Genomic DNA, 19,691 nt, shown 5'->3' with positions numbered 1-19,691 from the left:
CCAGCATAGTGAAGGCACATAATGTCACATGGTAGTAAAATGTACGACAAGACCTCTACGAGGCACGCCATCTGCCATGCTTTTTGTCGGGTTACCTACAATTGAATTGAAATACTATCTTTATGTAAGAAGCTCGAAAACAGTGGATAGATCCTGATTCAGAAAAAGAAACATTAGTTTTGTTGTTGAAGAAGACGTCTATTTCACTAAGAAATCGAATATTTCGCTGAACGGCAATTCCCAGCCTTTTTTTAGAAATACTTATACATGTGTATTAGTTTGTTCTTGCCGTTGATATTTCTTTTGTAACATGTGTCATCTATATTTCACAAATCGTTATCATACAGCTGATAATGTCCACTGTTATGTTTTGTCTGATAAGAGATATTTGTTGTTTTTTCTGTCACTGAAGCATAAATAACTGCCAATAAAATTTCACTTAAAAGAAAGACAACTCTTTGGAAAGGACTATGTAATTTTTCATACGGAGTTGTCTTTCTTTGTTGTCTATGGGGGTGTTTAGTTAAAAACGAGCAACTTCTTTGATATATGTATTCTTTATATTTATTTACAAATATAAATACAATATACAATATCCCCTATCAGTCATTATATTATATGATATATGCACAGCATAAAAATGGAATAATGGAATGAATACACATAAGATATGACGTCAATAAACAAAATAACGCTAGGAAAGTAACTTGTTCGCTCGTCATATTTTTATCAATTCTTTTTTGTTACCATGTCAGAAAATTAGAATTAATTCTTTCTTGAAATATAATACAATGTATAATAATGCACGGTTTATATATAGTTCAAATGCTTTGTGATTAATCACTCGGGCCTTTCGGCGCCCGTAATTATATTCCTACGCATTTGAACTCGAACCGTGCGTTGTTCTACAACCATGCACTCAAAGTTGGTATCTATTCATTGACCTTTGTATCACCGGTATACATATCACCTTATAAAGGCAAGTAAAATGATCATTTCTGGCAGGTCCTCCATTAAGGGACGAAATTCCAAAAATCAAACTTATTATAAACAGTATAAATGGGACATTAAGTAATATATGTTTTCTAAATGCAGTATACCAAAGGCGCAAAGCCATAAATTTGCTCACATGATCTTGGCTGCAACTGAAACATAATTAAATGGTGTATGACTTTAATAACAAATGACATAGTGTAGAGATTACACAGGAATACGGTTCAAAGGCCCATTACGTTATGCATCATTTTTATTTCTCAAAAACTTTTTATTTTTAGTTGTACTGTTACAGTGTCAATAAAGTTACGCATTGGCCATATGCTTCTCTTTCAATTTTACGATGAGTACGGTTTTAGTGATTGTATATTTTGTGTAGAAGTCAACAAACCAATTTGTTTACGTTTCGCTACCTATATCACAAATATTTTCCATTCAACACTATTTTCTTCAGGTTATAAGTATCTCACATGTTTAAAAGGCCCATTATTCCCAATAAATCCTCTCCCCTGTTGATTCCCAAACGTTTATTTTTATTACATGCTTTTCGATGGTTTATAGAAATATATCAGTGAATTAAAACTGATAATTTCACTGTTTCAAACAGTGAAATTATCAATTTGATAATTTCACTGTTTTGAATTAAAGCCCCTTACGTTGTTTCAGTGAAATACCAGCGGAAAACAACTTAAGTTGTATAATTATTTTGCGCGCTATTCATTTAGTATTAGGTAAAAATGTCCTTTTTAACGTTTGTTTGCATATAATAAAAAGAAAATTTGTTTAGTTTAGTGTCAGATCGAAATATATTTCACCTCGTGAACACCAAAAGTTCACATTTCACTCTCGGCTGCGACACTCGTGAAATATACCTTTTGGTGCTAACTCGGTGAAATATATTCCGATCTTACAAATATCCTCTATTTATTTTTGGTGTCCTGTTATAGTTTCCAGAAAGATACTAATTGGTCTTTTACCTGAAACAGTTTATTGCTTCTGTTACAGTATTGCAATTATAACAATTATAGTGATTTAGCATTTATGGGAGTCAAAATACTACTTTGTTTACACTTTCCGACGTTTACGACAAATTTTTTAATAGTTTCAGTTTCAATGCCATTTTCTTCAATCAATAAACATTTAACATTCTAATAAACTATTATATAAACGTTATAAAACTTATGTTTGCCCTTTGTAAAGAAAGAAAAAAAAAACAACATTCATTTTTAAGACATAACGTGCCTTTAACTCCATTATTAAAATATCATATAACACACATTTACACTTTCTACAGAATGAGAAAATATTCATTTCTTAGGCATGTGCCTTTAAAACATAACAATATCTTGGTAAACCTTTGTATAAATACGAGTATTTACAAAATGTATTTAAATATTAAAAATAGATATATTCTAAGTTAAAATATTTGCAAGTTATATGACCTAATAAAATTTGTAACTCTTTTATTCACGGTCATACAACTTGTCCAAAATATTTGTAACTTCTGTAGAATTACATTGATTTGATATTAAATAAAAACGAATTTATGAATTTCCAATAGTACTATCGATCAATAGATGATTTGTGATTTCCTAGGTAAAAAAATCAATGTATCAATTTAAAAAATGGTTAGTACATTGTATGAAAGAGAAAATGTAAAAATATAAAACATCACAAATGCCTAACAAAAATAATCTCTTAAACATGCAAATTTTATACATAAACACCACAAAAGTCTAATAAAAATCGACTTCTCAAGTTAATGTGTAAGTTTCATAAATTGAGATCAGGCGTACAATGGCAAATCAAAGTTAACATTCTTTAATAGATCAGAAATGAACTAAAAAAAAACAATTAATTATTTTAATGTATACAGGTTAAAAAGAAAAATGGAAAAAAAGTGTTGCAAATATTACTCAAATGATGCTATTTCAAAGGTCACTAAAATCATCATGCCCTAGCGCCTTATTTGCCTGTAACTTCAATTTTATAAGTCGAACAATGTCTTTCCTTCCGATGCCTTCAAGCGCTGTGATCAAATCTTCACACAGCTGTCGGTTGGTTGTGTCCGGCAAATCTTTCCTCGATGTTTTCTTTGATTTCCAATGTTTCAGAGATGTAAAATTTGCCGCCACAATATTTTGGCTGTTATTAAAACGACTCTGGCCTTGTATATGTGTTGGTACTAGTAGACTCGTTAACAACAAGCTTGCGTCGCTAGGTGAAAGCCCACCAATCAGAGCCAATAGAGAGTCGTCTAGCAAAATCTTGTCATAAGCTATTTAGTAAGAAAAATAATCTAAACATGTTTTGGAGTAATCTATATATTTACAAAGTAATGTAAAGTAAATTGAAGTAATCTATGTATTTTTGAAGTAATCAATATTATATTTTCTTTGAATTAAAGGTCAATTCATCATTTAAGGGAAACCATTACATGTTCTTTGAAGAAGTGGTCCACTTGTTTGTCGATTTGTTCGTTACCTTAACTTACTCCTTGAAGTGAGGCACATTCGTTCTTTAAAAGTAACCGAAGAAAAGGTCAATCTGTCACTTTCACACATTCATTGAAGGAATGGCCTATCCGTTCTTTAAAGGGTTTTTATAGTATGGTAAATTCGTTTTTGTTTTTACATGATCTTTGAAGTAACGGACAATTCGTTCTTCAAGAGTAACCTTTACATAATCTCTGAAGTAATGGTCAATTCGTTTTTGAAGAGTCACATTTCCAGTTCTTTGAAGAAACTCGTTCATCAACAGTAACTTTTACATGTTCTTTGAAAAAATGGCCAATACTTTTTTTAAGAGTATTTTTTTACGATTATAAAAAAATAAATATAATATTGGTAAGTTTATTGTAACACGCTCTGTGAAGTAATGGTCAATTATTTAGTCAACATGTTATATTCATATTATATGTTCTTTGAGGAAATGGTCAATAAATCTTAACTCGTTATATGAATAAATGGTTAAATCGTTCGTCAACATATTATGTTTATGTTATATGTTCTTTGAAGTTATAGTCGATCCGTTCTCAATGAGAAACGTTTGCATTTCTTTTCTCTCTTTCTGTTAATTGTGAATTGTGTTCTTTGAAGTAATGGTCAACCCGCTCTCCATGTTTATTTTTATGTTTATGTTTACCTTTACATGTTATTCAAGTAATTGTCAATCGGTTCTTCCAGAGTATTTTACATACAAATTCTTTGAAGTTATGGTAAATTCATTTTTCGAAATAGCCTTTATATGTTCTTTTTAAGTAATGGTTAATCTGTTCTTCAAGAGTTATTATATGTTCTATGAAGAAAAGGTTAATTCATTATCCAAGATTAACCGTAACATATACTTTTGAAGTAATAGTCATTAAGTTCCTCAAGAGTAACTCAAGAGTAAGCAAGTTAATGCATAGAAGTGAAAGGTTTTACCTGGATCTTCCTGCGGAACCACTGTTGGTCCTGGTGCATTATCACTTAAACGCATACCGCCTGTAAAATTGTAAAAAAATGTTTACTTCATAAACAATTCATATCCATAAATATATCAATTAAATCGATAAATAAATTATACATGAAAAGTCTATCGAGTTTGCTTAAGAAGATTTGATTGAAACTCATTTGGAGGAGGAGGAGGAGGAGAGGTTGGGGAAGACATTTGAGCCGCGTCATGACAAAACCATCGTTATGCGTTTGCGACCAGCGAACAACATGGATCCTGAACAGACTGCGCGGAAGCGCAAGCTGGTCTGGATCCATTCTGGTCGCAAACACATAACGTTGGTTTTGTCGTGACGCGGCTCATTTGTCTTTAAAAGAAGTTTTAAAAAATATAAAAAGTTGATTCTTGTTTGACAAGTAAATGGCAAACGTTTTAGGGATAGCGGACACTATTAAGCATAATACATAGAGGATATTTGTTTGTTTGTGTGTAAGATGAAATTTTATTTCATCGAGTGGGCTTAAAAAACAGTATTCTCACGAGTGGCGTAGCCACGAGTGAGAATACTGTTTTTAAAGTTCACGAGATGAAATAAAATTAAATCTTACACAACAAACAAACAAATTTTCTTTTTATTTTATGCTAAAAAACAAGTTCAAACGAAATTTTCATGACATTAACGTAAATATTAAAATCTGTTTTCCCCATTGAGAGCCCCATTTAGTCGGAATTTCTCATTAAAAACAAGAAGTCTTGAGCTGTAAAATAAGTCCGACAATTCAACGTTAAATGACAGTGATATTATTTTTATTTTGTTAAAAAAAATATGAATGATCGCTTGTTTTAATAATAAAAACAAACAATTCTTGTAGGAGAAAAATTCCAACCATCCATCCATATTTCTGTTTACTTACTGCGTATTTATATTAGACCTGGCTTTGTTAAATGTAAGCGGCAGCCATTTTTTAAAGTTGTGTATTTCACGGGAGGAAAATAATTGTGTTTGATTCAGAGGGATATCATTTGGATTTGTTAGTCATACACCTTTTTAAAAGAAAGAAAACATATTTGAGGATTGAAACAGACAAAAAATAAGTGTTGACAGATGTGAAAACATTCAGAAAAGTAGTCCTATAACATAAGACGTTTCCGTTCATACTACGTACACTCCAACGTCTTATCGGCTTCTTCATAAGTTCCTTTAGCAAAACGCGCAGCGATTTTGAAGCGCTATATAAACCGTCGTAATTTATTACAAAAACAATATTTTGAGTAAACAGATATACAGACAGTAAATTTAAACATTTTGCATCAATGTGCAGCAAAAAAATAAATGACCCACCTTCGTATGTAAATAAATCCAATCCAATTTCAAATCACACAAATTTCAGCCTGTCTGCTGTCCATTTCCTCCACTTCCTCGAACAGTAACAACCGAGGGCCCCGAATCGATATAATTAAAATTCATTTTGTACGAAAAAAATTTTACAGCAGAAAGATTAGTGATCGAGGCAATCCTCAGTCACTATTAAAAAAATTAATTTTTTGGGAATGATATGAAGTATTAGGATATTTTCTGTCACTTTTCTTAGTTTTAAAAATATTATCACCGTTTATTATATATATAAGAGTAGATATTGTATACACACAGATATACATACACTCAACTCCATGGTATACAGTATATATAGTTGTAATGAATATTATTCGATTAAAGAGCAAGGACACCTCACCGTATCATCAAAACTTGTTGATTTGTTAAATTACATATCCAAAAAATGCTTTGAATCACCATTCAGCCACAAATATTTGCTGACAGATTTTTTTTCTAAAAAGTATTTTCTTGAGATAGATTCCTTACACGAAGAATAACACTAATGTTTCTTAACTCTTTCAGATGAACCTTTTAAAATGTTTAACCCCGCAAGAGCCTACAAACTTAATACAATAATGGTGCTTTATGTCCTTTATACATGTAAATAAAACAAAAGAAACAGTAAGAATCCCTAAAGAAAGTCCAACACGGCAAAATTGAAAATGTTGCAGGCTTGGCCTGATTGGGCTTGTTCATGGACGGTACTGTCAAGTGCAAACTACTGACGAATAACATGGCGGATCATGGGCTTGCCACTGGTTCTTGTTGCTGGATCGTGTAGGAGTTTGCGTTCATTGAACGCCGCCTTTCTTTTTGATCTTGTTTATCATAATTTGTTCACAGAAGATTGGCCGTCCAGTTTTTTTTAAATCATATATGGCATTAGATCCTCTGTTCTGATTTGCTTAGCGCAGGCGGTGTACAGTAAAAAAATTTCAAATCAGGTTCATTATATATCTCGCAGTCCGTTAACGGCGACAATAATAATGAATGTACATATGTATCTTCTTCTACCGTCTAAAATTCAGTCCAAAACAGGCATCGTTTGATATGTGAGCGAGGCAATCCCCATTCAACAGTCAAACATGTTTCTGCTTTTACACGGGATATACTAGTCTTGAAGATTTTGATAAGTTTGCGAATTTTTAAGATCCAAAGTTGTGCAATTTCAGGACCAGGATGAATGCCATCAATATACAAGTTGTAATTAAAATAATATCGAGATCGTGATCCTTTTTTCGTTTTTGTATTTTTTTCTAAATCCAATGAAAATTTAGGCGTATACATGGAATTGTATGAGTCGACCAGTTCGTTAAATTTTGCTACTAAATCCTCCAGATCTTTATCATCGGAGTCAGAGAAACCTTTCAAAGTATTCCAAGTTTTCATTGAATATACCGGACATTGAAGAAAATTGTACACGTGCGGAAGAGTTAATCTGTAATACTGAAGTGTGCATTTTTACCATCTTAGAAAAAACGTCTTCGGCAGAGATATTCCTGAGACTAATTGTTTTATTACGTTCTAATTTTGTAAAGTCACATGTACCAAGCCAAAGCAAGACCAATGGAGCTTTTAAATCTTTAAGCTTAACTTCAAGACGGCTTAGTAAAGCTGCATCTTCAACTCGCGCTCCACTCTTCCAAATAATATCCAAGTAATCCCTTCGTTCAAGATGACGCGATAAATACCTTCCTTTACTGTCAGTTACTAAAAAACAACGACTTCCTGTATGGTGGTAATCTTCTACAGCATCACCAAGCTTTTCGATTTGTTTTTTTAAGTTATTCACAGACATATTCAAAGTGTGAATATATTACAATATCAAAAAAGTATTCCAGTTAACTGTCAGCCAAGTTTTATATAACCTGTTACAAATCCTAGACAAAAAAGGAGAGACGAAAGTAGCGTCTTTTAATAATCCATGTTCAAAATTCACTTAAAGTATGATATTAGAATACAACGTAAGCGTACCTTAGTACTGCATGAAAGATACTAGTAATAGAACTCTCACCCATGTGATGATCGGAAGATCGGAATACTACAAAGAGATAGATTTTCGGGTCACATCAATTACGTCGTCATTGAACAGAACAAGCAGGCGCTGTACATCATTTGTAATTTTGCGGACACTTTATACATACATGTACACCATTCAATAATAAATGATTGCAAACAGTTTTTCAACCAGTATATAAAATCATTATGGTCTTGATAACTGATTTTCAACGAATAATAAATTATCTAAAAAAATGTCAATGAGTATCTAAAATTATTAGTTTTTCATAAATTACTAAAATGTTTATCTTGTAATAAAAAAGTAATATGTTAAGATAGACGAAATGTTCATGTATTTCTTCTTAAAAATTAATTGCCTCTAAGTTATCACATGCAGACCCAAAAATGAATCTATTTAACGTGAATGAAATTTATTTCACGTGATCAAAAAGCGCAAGAAGTCTTTAAAAATACAGATGAACATCAACATTATGTGCCAAACAGTGCACATTAATTTCATCAGGGTATTTCTATTTGAAGACCCTGTTTTTTCATTAACATATTTTCTATCATGATGTTGACAACATAAACATTTTCACGATAACATAAAAATGTCGATCCTATCTGCGAGGTTTTACTATATAGTACATATATTTACAGTTTAACTGGTTAATTAAGTTTATGTGGACAACGTAAAGCATGGACTGCAATAAGCTGTTCTATTTTAAGATGTTTGGAAAATGAAATCTTATTTCTATTATAGATATTGAACATTGAATGAGAATTGTCTCGCAAAACCATAAATGCAAAACTTCCAACAATTTCAAGGAAATAATATGAACCAAATAAATAACTTTTGTTTGCAAATTTCAAAGTAATATATCATTTCTGTTATATATTCCTTTCACGATGATTAAATGTCTGTGTAAACGCACAAATGAAAAAAAATCGACTACATTGCACTATAATCCAATTATCAAGAGACAAACATGCAGGAAAATTAATTTCGTCTAAAGTAAACCGAAATTTTAATTAACCACATGTATACAGGTAACATGGCCGAATGTATATAGCGGTGAAAATGGTATAGATTGTATTGGATTGGATTTATTTACATACGAAGGTGAGTCATTTATTTTTTTTGCTGCACATTGATGCAAAAATGTTTAGATTTACTGTCTGTATATCTGTTTACTCAAAATATTGTTTTTGTAGTAAATTACGACGGTTTATATAGCGCTTCAAAATCGCTGCGCGTTTTGCTAAAGGAACTTGTGACGAAGCCGATAAGACGTTGGAGTGTACGTAGTATGAACGGAAACGTCTTATGTTATAGGACTATCAGAAAAGGAGCTTGGAAAATGGAAAACTTGGAAGCTTGCTCGGAACGCTGGGTGGTTTAATTGTTCTACGAGGTGATAGCTGTCATTGCTTTTCAATTTTTCATAAAGCGTACGGCAGTTATTGCTCGTAGGATACTTTAATGTGCCCAAATGTCATCAAGAGCAGTTTGCATGTGGAAGGAATGTATTTGTCAGACTGTAAAAATGAAACAAAAAATTTAGAGATGAAATTTGGTGATTGGAATTTGAATGAATAGAAGTAAGTTTTCTTCTTTTTATTACTTTTGACATTTAAGTTGATTATCAATTTCAGCTTTGCGTTTTCTTTAAACAGCCTGATATTGTCAGAATTGTCAGTAAAAATAAAATTGAGGTACCGCATGGGGAAAATCTTAAAAAAGTAGTTTCGTCATTGAAAAAAGTGAAATTATATTTTGATAATTTTCACTGTGAAATTATCAAATATAATTTTCACGGATAAATCAGTAATCCACTGAAAAGCATAAAATAAATATTGGTATTTTCTAAGATTATTACGTCATAATTGGAAACACCAATTCACGACTCAAAAATGAATTACTAAATTTAAAAAGCGGGTACATGTATTACGAAAGCAGTCGAAAGAAAGTAAAGTAAGAGTGAAAAAATAAAATACAGTGTAAAACAAGAACTTATTAAATATAAAATATGTATGCAAGAAGTGTATACCCATTTGACTAGGAAACTATAGAATATTTCGGATTGCCTGACGTTTAATATAGCTGTATTTTGTGACTCTTTCAATAAAAAAAAACGGTAAAAAAATGTAAAACTGGTCTGCTTGCTTCTTAAGAAGCGTAGTTTTGGCAAGATGTGACAGCCAATAAAGCAAAGTTTAACTTTACGGTTTCAAGAGATGATCTGCCGGAACCGTTTATGTTCATCAGTGATTAGTTTATACAAAACTTATTTTAGTTCGTTTGTGTCGGAAGCTACAAGCTTATTGAACCAATCAGTGATTGGCCTTGGCAACCAGTATAAAGCCAGGCACGTGTATTGTATACGTATGCATATCCATCAGTGATATTGTTTGAACCCGAATAATTGTATTTTGGTTCTGTAATCCCTATTATTCTATTTTAAAGTTATGGCCTTTACACTATGTATGTGTGTATTCTAGTCTTAATGAGGGTCCATCTGCCCTTTCAGGCACTGAAAGTATGAACCCCGGACATTATTACAATTCGTATCCTTAAAGGTTATTATCATCAAAACGGTGACCTATAAATTTTGAATTCAGTAATTCAATAAATAATACTAAATATGTATATAATTCGACGTTTGTGGTGTTTACTATTTTGATATACGGGAAGCCATGGAGAAAAAAAGCTGCCAAAATGAATGGTCATATCTTTCGGACGAGCTTGACTTACTGATAAGGTTATGGGCCTTAACATTTGTCAATATATGTTTATTTATACATATGCATTGTTTGGCAGGAAAAGACATATGCTTTAACCTATAACCCGCTGGAACAGAAAATAACTTGGTCACCAGTACAGCCAGGACAGCAAGGTAACATTTATAGCTCGGTAATGATGATGACTTAAGCTATAATGAACTTACCGACCGCATCATCCAGGCCTGAATCCTTTGGTGGAACCGGATCAGCACATAGATTTGACCTTGCAGATTCACCTCCTGTTGACAAAAATAACAAGAAAATAACACTGACGATTCTTTAGTGACGAATTTTTACCTTATAACATGAGCAGTGACATTTGTTTCAAACGCAAACACCCACGTTTGAACAGTCGCAAATATCATTGTACATGTAGTCACATATAGGCGATACCCACCAAGATTTTCACTATAAATACTGTTTAATGTCATTTCTTGCAAGCATTTACACAAGTACATGCACTTATAAAAATGTAAGTTAAAGGTGATTTACCTGATGTTGAGACCCTTGTTTGCCTGACAGAACCTTTAAATATAAGAAACCATTTATTATTGCTAAAATGACAAAATGTTATGTGCAGTAAAATATGTAAATGAAGTTCTTAGCATTTCTATCAAATCAAACCGTATGCCTATATCACATAATGGGCCGCCCCAATAGAAAACCAACATAGTGTAGAAAATGACGTCACCGTCGTTAAATCCTCTTTTGTTTCGAACTAATATTTTAACAACTTTTAATTATCCAAAAACGATGAAATTGGTACCATAGTAATTGAGAACCATCGTATTTTTATAAAATTATAAAAAGTGAAAATGTGATTTTCTTGCACTATGTTGCTTTTCTCAAGGGGCGATAATTAGTTATAATACTAAAACTGACGAAATGCTAATAACTTTGGTGGAAAATTTCGTATCATTTGCTCACTCCGTTTTTCCAGAATAATTATTCTTTTGTGAAAATGATCCAAAATTGAAAGCGTTTCAAGTATAACACAAAAGTATGATTTTCAATCTATTTCTCTGTCTATTTCTAATTATATTGTTTCTATTTTAAGTACAATAGGTGATCTATGTATGAAATTTAAATTTTTTGTTTAATGCTTTTAAACATCAGTGGAGTTCCTTTAACAGTCTCTTAAAAAGGGGAATTAAAAGCCATCTTTATTACCCAGACAGTCAAAAGTTATATTCGGTCTAATTATAACCCGGATGACAGAAGCAGTATAATTTTATAAAGGACTGTCTTATTTCGAATGCACATTTTAAAGAAATATTTCGTTTTTTAAACAATTCTATGCATTTGAAGAAATTTGGAATGTTATTACAATGCCTGCTATTTGTTATCTTCTAGAGGCAAGCATTTTTTAAGAAATATGTTTGAAATTAAGTTAGTTCTCGTTATGTTTAACAAGCACTGTCTCAAATAAATAATGAATAACCTTCATTTTGTAAGTAAGATTTGTGAAGACTAGATTTCGCACATTTACCTTGCATTAAAGTAGACTCGTCTGTAAAATCTGAAGAGGAACTCGATGACGCCATACTCTCTGGCGCCGTACGAAAACTGGCATCATTAATACTGGAATTAGCGCTTCGTGTACTTTTCAGGCTTTGGCTAAGATCCTGACTCTTCTCAGTCGGTATTTCATGAATGTGTACCGTATGTTTGATCTCATCGTCGACTTTGAACTTAATCGTAGCTGTGTCATCCTCGGAACCGTCGTATACAGGAATCAAGCTCAAAATTTTTCTACACTCCCCTTGAGCTTCGTTAAAAACTAGAACATCTTCTCCCTGTTGTAATGAGAAGTTTTACGTCACAATTATTACATCAGTGTTTAATATACAGTCAAACCTGTGAATAGAGGTCATACAAGGGAGAGACCGAACTTGGCCTTTATAGACAAGTGGATTTTATTTGGAGGTAGCTTTGTTCTTTTTGATCAATGTAGGATTGTCGAAAAGTGGCCTTTATTTACAGGGGTACCTTAATTCGGAAGTGGTCTTTAACACAAGTTTGCTTGTATTGATATAGTCTGTAAGAGCAGTTATGAATAATATCTCAATTGGATCTGTTTTCATTTCTTCAGCTAATGAGCAATTCAGTAGTTCTACTTCGGTAAACTTCGTGCCGGAGACAATGACTTTAACTGTAAAGCCGTATAGTTGCCGTATAACTGTAAAGCCGTATAGTTTCCGTGTAACTGTAAAGTCGTATAGTCGCCGTATAACTGAAAAGCCTTATAGTTGCCCTATAACCATTTACAGTGTCGGCGTGAGTTCGAACCCAACACTACAGCATGTTCTCTCCAGCAAACAAACGAATGCAGATAACTGTAAACATTATTTTATCTCTTTTTATTCAAGGTCTCTCTCTGTACATTTGCTGCTTTCAAGTAAATTACCTTTCCTTTGTGGCTTTAAAATCAGTCATGGAGTTTTGGATTATTTCATGACTAGAAGCTACAGAGATCGCTTACAAAGCTTCAGCGGTTCTTCTAAGGTGTCTGAATTAATACATAAAGGGACACCGGAGGTCTTTCTGCTCAGGTAAAGCTGGGACGTTGCAATATGATTGATATTCACAGTGTCATTATGCAAAAGGGTCAAATCGGCCTAAGTCAGAGTGGCTCCAAGTCAAACCGGCCTCAAAATTAGACTTAAAAACACTCTCCACGCTAGACACGAAAAAAATGGATAAAAATATTGCTATTATGAAAAAACATAACCATCTATGGAAGTTAATTTTTAAAACTTTAAAACTCATTTATACCTTTTCGAGCTTAGCTGAGGGTTTTAATGCGCCGGATATCAATATTTGTATTTTACACTTTCCTCTGTTTAAATGGAGCTCTATTTGTGGAGAACATCCTCCACCTGTCATTACATGATCCTCTATATATTCCTTGAAATAAATAAATAAATAAATAAATGAAAAATAAATAAATGAATAAATAAATAAATAATAAATAAGTATAAAACAATAAATAGATAAATAAATAACTTAGTGGCTGACTGACTACGTGAATGAATGAATGAATGAATAAGTGATTTTGTAAGTGAGTGAAGGAATGAGTGAGTTAGTGAATGAATGAATGAATGAATGAATACATAAATAAATAAATAAATAAATAAATAAATAAATAAATAAAAATAAATAAGCAAATAAATAAATAAATAAATAAATAAATAATACATAAGTATAAAACAATAAATAGATAAATAAATAACTTAGTGGCTGACTGACTACGTGAATGAATGAATGAATGAATAAGTGATTTTGTAAGTGAGTGAAGGAATGAGTGAGTTAGTGAATGAATGAATGATTGAATGAATGAATGAATACATAAATAAATAAAAAGATAAATATATAAATAAATAAATAAAAATAAATAAGTAAATAAATAAATAAATATATAAATAAATTAATTAATAAATTAATTAATTAATTATTTAATTAATAAGTAAATGAATTTATCAAACAGATAAGGCAATCAAGTGCATTATTCTAACGATATATGCACAGCATATTTAAAGGAATGCTTTTTAACATAAATACAGACAGTAATATATATGTATTATCTATGTTTTGATTGATTTACTGCCATGAAATATTCACAATATTAGAAAATAGATAAGCATTATGTCCCGAATGAAAATTAACAAGTTCTATACTTGTGATAAAGACTTGATGGTTGTGGGTGAAAAGACAATATAATTATGGAACTTGTGTGTAGTGTTACATAATTATAGTGTTCTGATAGACAGTGTTCCTGCCTTGAAATACATATGATCGAGCTGCGTCACGACAAAACCAACATAGTGCATTTGCGACCAGCATAGATCCAGACCAGCCTGCGCATCCGCGCAGTCTGATCAGGATCCATGCTGTTCGCTTACCAACCCTATTACAAGTAGAGAAACTGATAGCGAACAGCATGGATCCTTATATGTTTATATGATATGATAATAGATTTGTGCTTGAGAGATAAAATGAGATGAATGTACTAAAAATGCCAAATACTTATGATGTACTACATGTATATTTTTGACAATTTAGATTTGAAAAAAAAAACAACTAATTTAAAAAACAGTGAGCTTTGCTTCACATCTATTTTGAGTGTTTTGTAAGAAAAGAAAACCTGTATTTGAGGCCCTTTCAGGGTGTATCAAAATTGCCTGAATTCTGTATGTTGCTTTGGTGTTTACTATATTTTTAGTCTTAATATAATATTCAATATTCATTCAAGCAGCACATGCTGAAATGCTGAGAAGTCTGGCATAGCATTCCTGACGTCAGAAATGTCAACGTTCTTGTAATAGACATAAAAACAATTTTCTTTCATGAAAGTTAAAATCAATTTAATTTACAGCATTTAATTAAAGTAGAAACATGCGTTTATTGTTGATAAAAAACAATAATTTATCACAAAGACAGCGACTAGATCAGGCATATTTGGGGCCACCTGGGTTTAATGGTCGTCCATAATTAGTAATTAAATGTACATGTACTGTTCCATGCATATAGCTAAATCTGCCGATATGTTTTGGTTATAATTGTTAAAATGTCACAATGTTTTCGCTTGTCAAGAAATGTGTTTCATATCATTGGTGTATTTTGTTTCATTATCTATGTATTCATTCATGTTGGTAAACATAATATTCTTTTGACAGAAATAGAATTTGGAATCAATATTTTCGCTTATCACAAAATGTTGTAGATACCTTGCTTAATTACATCTGTTAGTGTCCTAAATGTGTTGCCCATATCTTGAAAAGTTTTGAACTTGCACTGATAAAACTTCGAATCTACACTGACAATGTATTATTTTATATACAACAAGGGCCACAGCCGGGCGGGGCAACGCTCGACTTTTTACTTTCTCTAAAAGCAAACAAAAGAATGTTTAAACAAAATCTTAACGTTTCGTTTTTATAAAATTAATCGGTCTATCTTGTCACATTAGTTTTGTCTATATATTTTGTATATATAAATATACTATTTTACATATATAAATAGAAACACACAATTCTATAAATAGAAACACGCAATTCTATAAATAGAAAATGCTATAAATAGATACACGTGGAGTCACGTGGTGACACGTGGTGTCACATGTTGGTGACACGTGGTGGTGTCGCGAGGTGAATTCATGTGGTGGTGTCACGTGGTTGTGTCACGTGGTGGTGGTGTCACGTGGTGGTAACAAAGTCTTGTCCTTAAGTATGTTTTGTTATAATATGAAGTTGATCCCTTCAATAAAAGCAAAGTTACAGCCAGTTACAGCAAAAACAATGAAAATTTCAATAATTTGAACTTCAAAGTCAAGGTCATTTATGAGTGAAGGTCAAGGTCTGTCTGGTTATTTTTAAGGGATATCCTTGAAGATTATTATGTTCAAGTTTGAAGACAATCCATTCAAATATAACAAAGTTACAACCAATAACAGCATGAACAAGCAAAATTTGGACTTTTAACCTTGAAGGTCAAGGTAATTTATGGATGAAGGTCAAGGTTAGTGTGGTCTACTGAAAGGTCTTGTGCGGCAATACACCAAGAAATAAAAAAGTTATGATCCAGGTCCAAGTTTGCGGACGGCAACGGCAACGCCGCCGCGACTATAGCAATACCTCTACTTTTTTTTCAAAAAAAAGTCGAGCTAATAAAAATCCTATTAAAGAACACCTCGAAATTAAGACCAAACGCTATTAAGACCAGTTTTAATAAAAAAAAATTCTTTTTTTCTATTGATTTATTCTTCAATTGCCGCACTTTGTATGAATATATATTTATATAAAGAGGGGTAAAAATAATAATAGATTTAAAAAAACCAACCAAAAACAATGTCTTGGGACTGAAACCGGTGGTCTTAGTGGATTAGCTGGTTGGTAAAAATTGACACACAAACAAAAATTCTGTTCATTTTTAAACTGGTCTTAATAGCGGATGTTCTTAATTCCGGAGTGTTCTTCAGTAGGATTTTTACTGTATTTATAAAACTTTTGTGCACTATCTTTCTTTAATTGCATATTTTCTATTTACAAAATGTACGTGGTTTGTAGTATTGTATTGTTGAAAAGAGATTGAGTGTTGTTCATGAACATGACTGTATTATAATGAAAATAGACGGTGACATATGCTACTGTCATCTTAATCTATACATAAATGTACCAGTTTCTCATCTCTTCTTTTTTCTATGATAGCTCCTGGATCGTCTTTGCTTGTTGCATCAATACTGACTGCATATCGCCCCTTGTTAAGATGAGGTTTGGAGAGGAGAGTTATAATATTTGCATGTGTTTCAGTCATATTTCGATTCCCTGGAAATGCATAAAAATAATCTGGAACTGTACATGTAGTTTTTATACTGATATGAGACTTGATAATGGATTTAACTCACTACAGTATTGGACCAGTACTTCTAGACGCTTGCAGAAATATCATGATCACAAAGTAGAAAAAATATCGCTTTTTTTTCGCCGATTCTTACATCTTTCAATCTTTATCGTATATAAATCGGTGTGACCAGCGGGTGAATACGTGAGATTTTAGCATTAACCGTTCAAGCGCCTTGTACGGTATATACCGGAAAACGGTATTTAGTTTGTGCTCAAGAAATGAGACTGGATAATGACAGCTATACGAACTACGGATAGTGACGGAAAGTCTAGACACAAGTTGAGTTCGATTAGGTTAATATACATGAAAAGATTGTGACCTGTGAACACATGCTTTGTCTTTTATAATAATATCCCATATCACAAGCTCGTTAATCATCTACACATCAACCACTTTTTGTTCAATTATTTCTAAGAAAGCTGAAATGGCTATTAAAACAACATGCGTATACCGGTTAAGTTAATTTTTATCGCTGTTGTTTATTTCATAAACAATATACATGTAAATTTTTATGTATATAACACTTCTTTTACTTTTAAAACGACAAATCAACGAAAACAGTAAAGAGTCTTATTTTAGAATCAATCAAAGTATTGTTTGAAAACGAAAGTTAAATATTTAAAAAGAACAATCGAGGTATCAGCTGTTTATTTAATAAGTATAAATGTATTTAGATTTTTAATTACAGATATCGCAAAACATTACACTTAACTTAAATTATAAAGTAACCAAAAACTGAAACATTTAAAAATGCTAAAACATGTAAAAGTAGTTGAAACCGAAAGTAGTTCATAATATTATTATTTACAACAAAATGAAATATAATATATTCAGTTCACTTATTTGCTAATCAATTTTCAATTTTAAATCTTGAGTGTGTCATTATTTTTTATCAGCCTCTTGTAATAAAAGGAAAACGTTTAATTTACCTGATTTTTTTACTCTTTCAGTTTATAGTTTTACTTCCGCTTAACCAACTATAATTAAACTCAATCAGCCAGATACTTTAATTCTATTTATAGACTATATTATATAAATAGTAAATGACTGTCCCATAATCACGGGGGTGGAACCCCATATGAATCTCAAAAATGAGCATCGGTAAAAATGCAGTCTTCATCGAGATATTCTTTCCGTCGTGGATTCTGGTGTGTCCAAAACATGCAATATGAATGAAGAAAATGTCACTAAACGGACTCGAAAAAACATAGATTTTACGAAATCTCACTACAGGTCGATGCTAAACATTGAAACAAACCCTGGTTTAAATATTTATTGAGATTTGACTACATACATGGGAATCGCTGCTCAAAATTTGCCTTTGAGCTCCAGATGTGCTGAAGAGATTCATAAGTGATGTAGAAAACCATCTACAAAACTACGGACCACTTCCATATAATCATTGAATAGCCAATGTATAGAAACAATATAGGTTTTGCAGCTTTGGCTGAAAGTTTAATTGTAACATTAGTGTGTTTGATTACCACAGTGACAGAGCTTACTAGCTTATGCTAGCATTAGAAATACTAAAAGGCCCGAGTACATGAAAATGTTAACGCAGAGCGGATAGTACTCTTATGATAAACGTACATTCACTAATAAATGATATGTAACTTGGACAAACCAAACTGAAAGTATTGAACTTTGTAAAGCTATCGTGTCATATAATATGTTTCTTTAATAATGTTTACATTCATAAAATTATCTTTAACTTTAAAATTCCACAAATTATAGTTATAGCGACAGATTGTTATGTGTAAATACTATGGCCTAATGCGACATCGAAGGTTTTTCTTTATGGGCCGAGAACATTGTCTGTAAGGAAAAACCGAGATGCCGCCCCAGGTCATGATATTTCTACATAATAGTCGAGTTCGATATATTATAACTGTTTCCACTGTTCGCATGATAAACAGAAATGATAATTTTAATAAGCATAAAATTTCAATTTATGACTGGCTTCTCTCCATAAATTAAATTCCCTACCCGAACCTCGGTTACTTTTAATGTAACCCATGTCATCCATAATGTCTATCTGTTCATTGCAACTGATTTTATTTTTATTTTATGCTTTTCAGTGGATTACTGATTTATCCGTGAAAATTATATTTGATAATTTCACAGTGAAAATTATCAAAATATAATTTCACACTTTTCAATGACGAAACTACTTTTTTAAGATTTTCCCCATGTGGTACCTCAATTTTATTTTTGCTGACAATTCTGACAATGTCAGGCTGTTTAAAGAAAAAGCAAAGCTGAAATTGATAAATAACTTAAATGTCAAAAGTAATAAAAAGAAGAAAACTTACTTCTATTCAATCAAATTCCAATCACCAAATTTCGTCTCTAAATTTTTTGTTTTCATTTTTACAGTCTGAAAAATACATTCCTTCCACATGCAAAACTGCTCTTGATGACATTTGGGCATATTAAAGTATCCTTCGAGCAATAACTGCCGTATGCTTTATAAAAAATTGAAAAGCAATGACAGCCATCACTCGAAGAACAAGTTAAAACAACCAAGCATTCTTGAGCCAGCTTCCAAGTTTTCCATTTTCATTGCTGCTTTTTTTAATGTTTTCACATTTGTTAACACTTATTTTTTGTCTGTTGCAATCCTCAAATAAGTTTTCTTTCTTTTAAAAAGGTGTATGACTAACAAATCTAAATGATATTCCTCTGAATAAAACACTATTATTTT

At 31.8% G+C, this 19,691-nt stretch overlaps 1 protein-coding gene across 1 annotated transcript; it reads right to left on the bottom strand.

Annotated features, from left to right (window-relative positions):
- Nucleotides 1–538: 538 nt before the first annotated feature.
- On the bottom strand, nucleotides 539–18,014 carry LOC132721312 (uncharacterized). Its single transcript, XM_060705593.1, has 8 exons — nucleotides 17,917–18,014; nucleotides 16,760–16,908; nucleotides 13,361–13,492; nucleotides 12,075–12,381; nucleotides 11,078–11,110; nucleotides 10,750–10,824; nucleotides 4,419–4,478; nucleotides 539–3,271 (listed from the first exon to the last, which is right to left on the bottom strand). The coding sequence occupies exons 2-8, from the start codon at nucleotides 16,895–16,897 to the stop codon at nucleotides 2,925–2,927; spliced, it is 1,092 nt and encodes a 363-aa protein (XP_060561576.1). The 5' UTR covers nucleotides 16,898–16,908; nucleotides 17,917–18,014; the 3' UTR covers nucleotides 539–2,924.
- Between the last annotated feature and the right edge of the window lie 1,677 nt (nucleotides 18,015–19,691).

Source organism: Ruditapes philippinarum, unplaced genomic scaffold (assembly GCF_026571515.1).
Source record: "Ruditapes philippinarum isolate M1 unplaced genomic scaffold, ASM2657151v2 ctg1039_1_1_1_1, whole genome shotgun sequence".
Lineage (NCBI taxonomy): Eukaryota > Metazoa > Mollusca > Bivalvia > Venerida > Veneridae > Ruditapes > Ruditapes philippinarum.
The sequence above is the reverse complement of the archived record's forward strand: the minus strand, read 5'-3'. Positions and strand labels throughout refer to the sequence as shown.

Bases quoted from the DNA above. Each gene is read 5' to 3' on its own strand.
- LOC132721312 (XM_060705593.1), bottom strand. From the start codon at position 16,897: ATGACTGAAACACATGCAAATATTATAACTCTCCTCTCCAAACCTCAT. The intron at 13,493-16,759 runs GTACATTTATGT...ATTTATTTCAAG, and splicing joins AAAGAAGAGATGAGAAACTG to GAATATATAGAGGATCATGT. The intron at 3,272-4,418 runs GTAAAACCTTTC...CTTACTAAATAG, and splicing joins GGTTCCGCAGGAAGATCCAG to CTTATGACAAGATTTTGCTA.